Source organism: Mya arenaria, chromosome 1, assembly GCF_026914265.1.
Source record: "Mya arenaria isolate MELC-2E11 chromosome 1, ASM2691426v1".
In the NCBI taxonomy this organism is placed as follows: Eukaryota; Metazoa; Mollusca; class Bivalvia; order Myida; family Myidae; genus Mya; species Mya arenaria.
Window position 1 is genome coordinate 2,331,870 of NC_069122.1, and position 11,135 is coordinate 2,343,004.

General features: G+C 34.7%; 2 protein-coding genes across 2 annotated transcripts; both read left to right on the forward strand.

Annotated features, from left to right (window-relative positions):
* Positions 1-5,391, forward strand: LOC128211433 (alpha-(1,3)-fucosyltransferase C-like). The gene is made up of 2 exons (XM_052916262.1): positions 1-153; positions 2,195-5,391. Coding segments are annotated over exons 1-2 (1,284 nt in total). The 5' UTR covers positions 1-151; the 3' UTR covers positions 3,477-5,391.
* Positions 5,392-8,654: 3,263 nt separating this feature from the next.
* Positions 8,655-11,135, forward strand: LOC128240681 (alpha-(1,3)-fucosyltransferase C-like). Its single transcript, XM_052957394.1, has 2 exons — positions 8,655-8,786; positions 9,658-11,135. Exon 2 carries the CDS (start codon positions 9,908-9,910, stop codon positions 10,769-10,771), a length of 864 nt encoding a protein of 287 aa, XP_052813354.1. The 5' UTR covers positions 8,655-8,786; positions 9,658-9,907; the 3' UTR covers positions 10,772-11,135.

Here is an 11,135-nt window from a genome sequence, read left to right on the forward strand (position 1 = left end):
ATATCCTTAAAATAGTATTGAAACATAATACAAATATCAAATTACATGTTAACACGTGTGTGTTTTAAACCACTAAATCATTCGTATATACCGTTTTTGTCAGCTTTGTAAGTGGATAAAACTTTGCAGTTTAAATGAGAACAAAGAAAAAATGTAAGTTATATTTTTAAACTTTTAAGTAATTACTTGTACTTTACAATTATGATAAAACTGTAAACTACTTCTGTTTCTTTTTTTAAATTCGTATATCAAAATAATATGATTTAATTTATTATAATTATATATGTGGTATTAACATAAAGTATATATATATATGCTTTATAATAATCATACTCAAATCGAGGTACATAGTCAGATGGAAAAATGTGTAATTTTAATCGTGCTGTTAATTTCAACTGGCAAATGCATAATCAATACATTGTCGATATTGTCTCAAAAGCGTTGTTATGAATGTAAAGTGAACACTTAAATACTACCAAACATGTTATGGCTAAATTCATCTTGCCAAACTGTATTTTGTTTCGTAGAGTGCTCATTAATTCATTAACTTACATAAATCATAAATACTAAATATTTCTTTTCGACCATAAGTTGGGCTAAAGGGACACATGTATGCTCCTCGCAGATTGATATATACATAACAAATGATAATTCTATAAATAAAGATTTAAATTAATCTCAATAGATAATACATTTAATGACTATTTGGAAATTTTAGGGGTTATGATTTGTACATTATAATGAACATATTCACGCACTATTCTTATCATTTTCTAAAGCTTTATCATAGTTCAGTACATTGCATCTTCTTAAACCAAAGGCTATCTCGACCCCGGACTATCTATGTAGTTAGTTAAGAGAATTGAGAGTAGAGCGTGCACAATGAATTTATCAGATCAACAAAAACTGACTGCCAGCAAGTGTCGTCCGTAAGTAAACCGTCCATATATAACTAAAGATTGTTTGTATACCCGAGATCTTTATAATCAAGATGTTTATCAAAATTATTAATATTTGCTGAATAAAGAGATTGTTATTATTAATGTATTATGTATACATACATGTTTAATCATTAAAAGTGCATCAAGACAAAATAAGTTTTGGATAAATTTTACCGCATTTAATATTGTTGTTGTTTGTTGGTATTCCTTAAAAAATCTCACATGCTTTTCATGCATAACAGCACGGTGGAGTTAAACATTGTCTTCATGAAAAGATGTTGAGCTCTGATTAAAACAGTTATAGATATTTAAATTTGCAAATGGTCTAACACGGAAGACCGTCAGGATGCTTGATATTAGGACACCGTCATCATAGCAAATACACATTAAATCTTAAATACAGTTTCATCGACCTCCTGTGGCTATAAACAACAAAATGTTTAGGGATTAATATATTTGAATATTACTTCCGACAACGTGACAAAGATACTACGGTTGAATTATATTCCTCAGCTTTTCATTGAGACAGATTGAGATAACCATTTACAAGTAATAGCTTTTGTATCCTCAAATACATGTTCTGAACGGGAAGTTGTACAGTATCGCTTGTCAGATTACAAAGTAAACAATGCGCGTTAAAGTGGCACTTTTATTCAAAAATCAATACATACACATGAATAACAGACATCAATTTTTACTGATAAACCTTTATCTACTTACTAAATAATGCATTTATGGAAAATATTGAGAACTGATAACAAGATTGCAACTGTGTATTTAATAGCAGAAAGTACAAACATATTAAATGATTGGTGAATGCTAAAAGATTTAGTGTGGTCTACATAAGGGGGAAATGGCCTGTTTTATGCATATTTCTTTCAAATTAAGCACGTTATCCTTCATAAGAACCATTGTTTTCGACATTTATGCATCTTTTACATTAAAACAATATCATTAATAGTGGTAAATCCTATTTGGGAGTAAGAGTGCATCTTTAAGGAAACCCCAATGAGGTAAAACACACCGTGTTGGTAAATTGTCCGTGTATTTATATGTAAATTAATGGTTTGAACAAACTATCAAGAAAAGGGTTATCTCACCTTTTGATATGTCCTTACACGTATTATTCCACTTGAAATAAGTTCATACTGTAATTGATTTCTCCAGATAGTTGTTCTCTAAGAAATGGAAACTACCGGGACAAACTCAGCAGCCCAACATTGAAGTCACATTTTTTACCTCTTCTTTTTTAGGATGGCAAAGCGAAGGTGGTTTTTGGCGATAGTCTTTACCACGATACTGTTCCACGTGTTCTTGATCACCAACAAGTGGTCCGGAGTTCATTCAAACCAAGCAAGTGTAAGGATGCGAGCGTATTCGCCTAAAGCTACATCGGTACTCGGAGCGGCTGACCTGGCTTATTCACCAGCCGCTGACGGTACTAATTCTATAGACGCAATCACGAAAGGTTATCTAAAACATATCAAAGGCAAATTCGATTACATGAAGTCTCCGTTTATTGACCCAAAGCTTAATATTAATACTTCTGAAGCATTCAATCTTCATAATATTTTATGGTGGAACCCACCGAGATGGATGAACGACTGGATTGAAGAAACAGACGAACGCCGGTGTTCGTATACAAACTGTAAGGTCACTACAGACATATCAACCCTTAATGGAAGTAGTGCGGTGGTATTTTCCGTTGCCGACTCAGGTATGGGGAGTCGACCCCCTCTGACCTCAAATGAGAGAAATCCAAACCAAGCTTGGATATTCTACACATTGGAGTCTCCCTATAATATTTTGTGGCAACAAGACCATAAACGCCCCGAATGGTTGAACGTGTTCAACTGGTCTTGGACGTACAAACCGGATTCAGACATATTCCATCCATACGGTATTTTGCAGACAAGAGATATGCCATTACAGAGAAACTATAGCGAAATTTTCCGAAAGAAGACGAAACTAGCCGCTTGGGCGGTAAGTAACTGTGATACCGTAAGTAAAAGGGATAAATATGTTGAGATGGTAAATAACTTTTCAAGTGACGGGAATGCGTCTATCGTTGACATATTCGGGACATGTAAAGGAGCATTGTATAAACCAAGTGAAGACCAGTTTGAAAAAATTCTTGATGAAAATTATAAATTCTATCTCGGGTTTGAGAATTCATTTTGCCCGGGTTACATTACAGAAAAGTTCTTTATGTACTATAAACGAGACGTTATAACAATCGTCCGCGGCATGGGCGAGTATGAAAAATACTTTCCAAAAGGGTCTTTTCTCAACACAAAAGACTTCCCGAGTCCGGGAGAATTAGCAAAATTTATAGTAAATCTCGCAGCGGATGAAGAAAGGTACATTGAATACCTTAAGATGAAAGACAGATTTTCTGTAGAAGAACGACGATTTATGTACCAAGACGCGGTATGTAGTATATGTCATAAACTTAACAACATTGAAGAATACAGAAAGACAATAGTTGATTTAAATGAATTTCTAGGAACATGTGTTCAACCAAAGGACGTATAGAATAGTTATCATTATTATTTAGGCATCATAAAAGAAAAACTTTCAAAATTATGAATTTTGATGCGCAAACGCCTAGCATGATGTGTAGCATGAAACATGCATTAATTGTTATGCCATTTCAAAATAGTTTTATTTCGGACAGAAACATGTTTGTCTTACTATTATATTTATTCCTGACATATTTAAGGTGGGACTTCGTGGGTTAAACATGTAAAATAAAGAGACACGAACAGAAATATATAAGGTAAAAATAAGCAATACTGTACATTATTAAGGATTTTATTGATCAATGTCTAACAACCTCCTCATCTGATTCTTATATTAACGTAAAGCAAATATAACGGTTTCGTCATCACAGGTGCCGGACCAAATATTATCTCTTCTGTATTGAGTGATATGCTGCATGGCTTAACAAAATAACTGTCAATTCCTGGCTTCGATGTCACGAAATTACTTAAGTCATTTCCAATTCTCAATTTTATCTCATTGCACCAAATGGTATGATTCAACGTTAGAAATGTTTCATTATATTCCTTAGCTTTATCTTTATGTACATTATTGTTTCTGCTTAATCAGTTCACATGCTTGCTTCTGGCTAATCGGGATTGTAAAAGTTTATGACCTGGTATTATGAATATAAATACAATGTGTCAAAATGGTTTTGTCATATCACAATATAGTTTATTTACTATAGAAAATGTGTTCTATTTCACTAAGTTCACAAAGGTGTTCGTTAGTTAAGATAAGCAATAATTTGCAGTTTATTGATTTCACTCGCTAGCGGCTCAAGAGTCCACAGGTCTGCAAAACTCCACTAGAGTAGGCTATAACATCCAGGATCGAATACAATACACTATTGATACCCTACTATACACGTTCAGAAGCGCATGTGCTTGTTTCCGTGTCATTCACAATGGTCAACATGACATTTCGGAGATTGGTTCCTGCTCATTGAGATAGAAAAAACTGCAAATTGATTCATGTTAAGATTAGTTACGATTGCATATCAGATAACAATAAGCAATATTGCACATAAATGAGGATTTTATTGGTCAACAGGGAACTGATTTTTATATTAACGGAAGGAGTATTATGGTTTCGTCATCACAGATGTATGACGGATATAACTTGTTTCCATCTTTTTTAGACTTTAGTGACGTACCTTTGCTTAGCTTAAAAACACTATAAGTTCCTTACCACGACCGCATTTATGTCATCTATCATTCTCATCATCGACTTATTGTTCCATGATGATTCAAAATTATAAATATTTTACTCTACCAAGTACCCTTATGCCTTACATTCGTTCATACTTTGTATTCTCGTTTGTCGGTTGATTAACCTTGCTTCCTGCAGTTCGCAATACAGTAAATAAGAGCCCAATTTTGTTTTTGTCTAATTACAATGCATTATGACCCTCAGTGGTGTGTACTATCTCTTAAAAGGTGTACCTTTTTATCTATAAATGCTCCAGCGAGTGTTTGTTTGTCTTTGCATGCTTCTTGTTTGTGTTTTTTTATGTTCTATGTCTTTGGCGTTTACCCAGTGCCATTAAACCGGGTTTATATTTAAACCTTTTGCTACTGAGCTTGTCTCTGTAGTTTTTCGCATATATATTTGTATTGATATTGTTTTGCAATTGTTCAATATGGACTTTCATCGTAACGAAATGTATAACTGTTGTGTTTGTAAGCTTTTATCCGTATGTTTTGTGATCACCACGTCGGACATGTGGGTTTTCTGGGGGTAATCCGGTTTCTTCCACAAAATAAGAACACAGTTTCGGGCACCATCGTGTCAACGAGACTGACTTTGCATAAATTTCTTCACAGCCGTACAAGTCATTGAGAATCTATAAGAGAAAAATACCAGCACTTTCTTTTATAAAATATGCAATAAACAGTATTTCCTTAAACAGGGGTTTTCCACAATGTATACATTATTGCTTTCAAAGTACGTATGTTGCAAAACATGGTTGACCTCTTTAATAGTTCAAAAATTTAAAACGTTAAAGAACGTTTGTATCAATGAGAACGTTTGTGCATGTTCAAAACTTTATTTTCGGATCATCATTCTCCGCCGATCACCGACGATTAACTCCGATTACCAGCGTTGACCAGCGTACCCATAACGCTCTTCTGGCGTTATTACAGCGACCACGGACGATTACCAACGTTCACCAGCTTTCCCAGAACGCTCTTCTGGCGTTATTCCAGCGACCACGGACGATTACCAGCGTTCACCAGCGTTCCCAGAACGCTCTTCTGGCGCTATCACAGCGACCACGGACGAATACCAACGTTTCCTCAAACGATGACCATAACGCTATGGTTTGATGGCCCCATTAGTTACCTTGTCAAGTACAAAAGGTTAATTAGTCTACGGACTAATTTAAACCATGGCTGTGTTGAGAAAAGACAGATCGAAAATCCTACCATACAGATTTATCTTTAATTTCCCCATTGTTGAGATATTTGGGATCACACATATACATTTTTGTTGAACGATTTGAAGTAATAGAAGAAATCGCCGGAAAGGTTGGTGCATACAGTAAAGGAATCGTGTGAGAACTGATTTAAGTGAACAATTAAAATTTCTAGTTAAGCCACTTTCGATGAATGAGTGAAAATATACGGCTTAGTAATAGGTGTATTTCTGAATATATTTATATCGTTATAAATCAAATTCCTGATTGATGAATAAACATATTCTGCTTGCGTGCCAGCCCTAGATATCACCTTAGCAACTGTTTGGGTTTTGTGCTTTCTTTTATTTTCAGCATGTTGAAATGTCGGCATTATTTCGCCAAAGGACGTGTTGTGTATTATGTACGGACCATACTTAATTATAATTCTGTTTACAGGCAATAACAATCGAATCCAAAACATGTTTGCTCGAAACTATTACCGGTAAGTGCATGTCAGTGCCTACGAATAGGTTATGTAATTTAATTGATTGATGTTAATGCAATAAGCTAGTTTCATAACAGTATCCGATACTAAGTGATCAGTGAATGGCGACAGGGATTTCATAGTAATGCTCTGTGGCTCACTTGTAACGTTATGACTATTCCATATTCATTAGATTCTGAACAAACTTCACCGGAATTGTTAAACAGCATAGAAGAAGGTGTATCACAAACAACAAGAATCGGAACACCTCGGCCATTTTTCATCAAAATCAACCAAAGAAATATATATGGACGGTTTAAAATGGCCGAAATTCTTTACATTTAAAAAAGGGAAAATTACACAAATTCGGAAGTTATTTCGCATTGTTACATGCCTTATTGCTTTTAATTGGCACATGATAGTGAACCCAAGCATGGTTAAAGCACCTCAGACTATTGGCTACCTTCCATATTTATAAGTTCTGAAGCTGAGTGGTTTGTGATTTTACAAACAAACTGAACATGCTGGATCCCCTTGATACAATTTTATTGTTACATTTTCACGCATTATTTGTCATTTTACAGAATACACAGTTTCAACCAATTTCATTTTTCTTAGAAGAAACGTTATATGTTTTCTAACAAACTTTAGAACAAAATTTGAGCTTTCTCCCCATATATGGTGTTGAGGATCGTGAAGCACTAGAAAACAGTGTTATAATATATGCAAGTTTATCATTTGACTATAGAATATATAGGAAAATTGTTAAGTGGTCTCTGACAAGAAGTTGTTTTCTATGGAAAATGGCCGAGGTGTTTTGTTTGAAATATTACCTGGGCTTCTTACCTCAACTCCAGTTTTGCTGATTGCCTCGTGGCAGTAACACATACAATCAATAATACAGATTGTTTGACTTGCGTATGTTCTGAACGGGAAGTTATACAGTACAGCATATCGGATTACAAAGTAAACAAAGCGCGTTAAGACAACTCGTTTTTATGAGTCGTTATAAATAGAATGGTAATTCACATTTGTTTCGTCTAACGTTCGACATTTCCAATTTTCATTCACTAAATGGCGAAACGTGTGGTTATATATTCATGCCCTGTTCCAAAGTTCTTTCGAGCAACAACTATTCTTATTTTGAACAAAGATGAATTAATTAAAGTTCATCGATGAATGTTTGCACTAAAACAAGAGTAAACAATAAAACAACTCTTTTTTCTCGACAAGCCGGAAATAGAAATGACAGCTACGTCATCAACGATTACAATTTTGCGTGGGAGGCGTCTCACAGGTAGCGGCCAAGAAAACACTTTGGGTATTTATTTGGTATTTATGGTATTTATGGTATATATATATATATATATATATATATATATATATATATATATATATATATATATATATATATATATATATATATATATATATATAATGATGCTTAAACTAATTCACTATAGGATATACAGTAAATGTATTTTGTGGTCTATAATTATAAAACAAATACATAGTTGGTAGTGTTTCATGACCTTTTCGAAATAATGTAGTATCTCCTGTTTGCAAGCTGCTTAACTTTTGTTTAATTATTAAACTATTGGTATTTCTCCTTATAATGTTTTAGAGTTTATAAAATTTTAAATTGTTAACACGGGTAATATAAGGAAAAGTTTTACTTAAAGATTAACTTAAGATGCTTCTTTATTACGGCGTCTGGAGACTGGTTTCACGACAAAAATCACAAGTTGCATAACAAACTAAGCAAAGGCTTTAAGCAAACTGCTAGGACTGTTATTATTACACACTTATCGATTTATATGATTTACGAGGGGGATTATTTCCTTTTTATAGTCAGAAATGACGGTCAACGCCGAGGAACTGTGCCACCCTTGAGGGTCGATTAACTGCAGCCGAACTAGAGCACAAAGCTCAGTCAATCCTCAACCCCATTAAACCGGGACCGACTCCTCTCTCTTCATTTCATATAAATGATTCTCTTTGGCTTTACACTTAGGATGAGGGTTCATCCCCCTCTGTAGACTTCTATAGTTCTCTTTAATTTGCACGGGTGATGAAGTTATAAATTCCCTAAAATATCTAACCCCCACGCTTGGCAAATGTCTAATGTGGATTTGTTTTGACAATATCCGACATTGCTTGTATGGGTTATAAGTTTATAACACCTTTTATAAATCGAATTAAATAAGCGTCCTTACTACCACCTCTTCGCTTCACATCGATTCATATCAGGAGTTACTATTGAGTATTTCTGTTTACATGTTCTTTAATCTCGTATTTAATCTTAATACAAATATAAAATGCATGTTTTTTAAACAAATAGAAAATCAACCGTATAAAACGTTTTTAAGCAAAGTAAGTGGAATACAGTTTGCCGTCTACATGGCAACAGAGGAAAAATGTAAGCTATATTTTTAAACTTTTAAATAATAACCTAAAAATTATTAATATTTGTTGAATAAAGAGATTGTTATTATTAATGTATTATGTATACATACATGTTTAATCATTAAAAGTGCATCAAGACAAAATAAGTTTTGGATAAATTTTACCGCATTTAATAGTGTTGTTGTTGCATGTTGGTATTCCTTGCTCAAAAATATCTCACATGGCTTTCATGCATAACAGCACGATGGAGTTTAACATTGTCTTCATGAAAAGATGTTTTAAAACAGTTATAGATATTTAAATTTGCAAATGATCTAACACGGAAGACCGTCAGGATGCTTGATATTAGGACACTGTCATCGTAGCGAATACATATTAAATGTTATATACAGTTTCATCGACATCCTGTGGCTATAAACAGCAAAATATTTAGGGATTAAGTTATTTGAATATTACTTCCGACAACGTGACAAAGATGCCACGGTTGAATTATATTCCTCAGCTTTTCATGGAGACCGATTGAGATAACCATTCACAAGTAATAGCTTTTGTATCCTCAAACACATGTTCTGAACGGGAAGTTGTACAGTATCGCTTGTCAGATTACAAAGTAAACAATGCTCGTTAAGAAAACTCCAATGAGGTCATAAACACCGAGTTGCCAAATTGTCCGTGTATGTTTATGTAATAAATGGTTGGAACAAACTATCAAGGAAAGGGGTTATCTCACCTTTTGTTTTGTCCTTACACGTATTATTCCACTTGAAATAAGTTCATACTGTAATTTATTTCTTCAAATAGTTGTTCTCTAACGAAATGGAAACTATCGGTACAAACTCAGCAGCCCAACATTGAAGTCCAAATGTTTACCTGTTCTTTTTTAGGATGGCAAAGCGAAGGTGGTTTTTGGCGATAGTGTTTACCGCTATACTGTTCAACGTGTTCTTAATCACCAACAAGTGGTCCGGAGTTCATTCAAACCAAGCAAATGTAAGGATGCGAGCGTATTCGCCTAAAGCTTCATCGGTACTCGGATAGGCTGGACTGGCATATTTACCAGCCGCTGACGGTACTAATTCTATAGACGCAATCACGAAAGGTTATCTAAAACATATCAAAGGCAAATTCGATTACATGAAGTCTCCGTTTATTGACCCAAAGCTTAATATCAATACTTCTGAAGCAATCAATCTGCATAATATTTTATGGTGGAACCCACCGAGATGGATGAACGACTGGATTGAAGAAACAGACGAACGCCGGTGTTCATATACAAACTGTAGGGTCACTACAGACATATCAACCCTTAATGGAAGTAGTGCGGTGGTATTTTCCGTTGCCGACTCAGGTATGGGGAGTCGACCCCCTCTGACCTCAAACGAGAGAAATCCAAACCAATCTTGGATATTCTACACATTGGAGTCTCCCTATAATATTTTGTGGCAACAAGATCATAAACGCCCCGAATGGTTGAACATTTTTAACTGGTCATGGACGTACAAACCGGATTCAGACATCTTCCATCAATATGGTATATTGCAGACAAGGGCTATGCCATTACAGAGAAACTATAGCGAAATTTTCAGAAAGAAGACGAAACTAGCCGCTTGGGCGGTAAGTAACTGTGATGCCGTGAGCAAAAGGGATAGATATGTTGAAATGGTTAATAACTTTTCAAGTGACGGGAATGCGTCTATCGTTGACATATTCGGGACATGTAAAGGAGCATTGTCTAAACCAAGTGAAGACCAGTTCGAGAAAATTCTTGATGAAAATTATAAATTCTATCTCGGGTTCGAGAATTCATTTTGCCCGGATTATATTACAGAAAAGTTCTTTATGTACTATAAACGAGACGTTATCGTCCGCGGCATGGGCGAGTACGTAAAATACTTTCCAAAAGGGTCTTTTCTCAACACAAAAGACTTCCCGAGTCCGGGAGACTTAGCAAAATTCATTGTAAATCTCGCAGCGGATGAAGAAAAATACATTGAATAACTTAAGATGAAAGACAGATTTTCTGTAGAAGAACGACGATTTATGTACCAAGACGCGGTATGTAGTATATGTCATAAACTCAACAACATTGAAGAATACAGAAAGACAATCGTTGATTTAAATGAATTTCTTGGAACATGTGTTCAACCAAAGGACGTATAGAATATTTATCATTACTATTTAGGCATCGTAAATCTGCTAGCAATACATAACTGCATATACATTTGTCCCTATTCCAACTAGTGCGATACGACTGTATTCCGATCTTGCGATGTCACGTCATAAGAAGTATCATTGCGCGATGTTACAAAGACGTCAGAAAACAAAGTGTTCTATTAACATGTACTTTAATGTAACACTGACG

Excerpts from the sequence above, each read along its gene's own strand:
- LOC128240681 (XM_052957394.1), top strand. The coding sequence starts at position 9,908 with ATGAAGTCTCCGTTTATTGACCCAAAGCTTAATATCAATACTTCTGAA.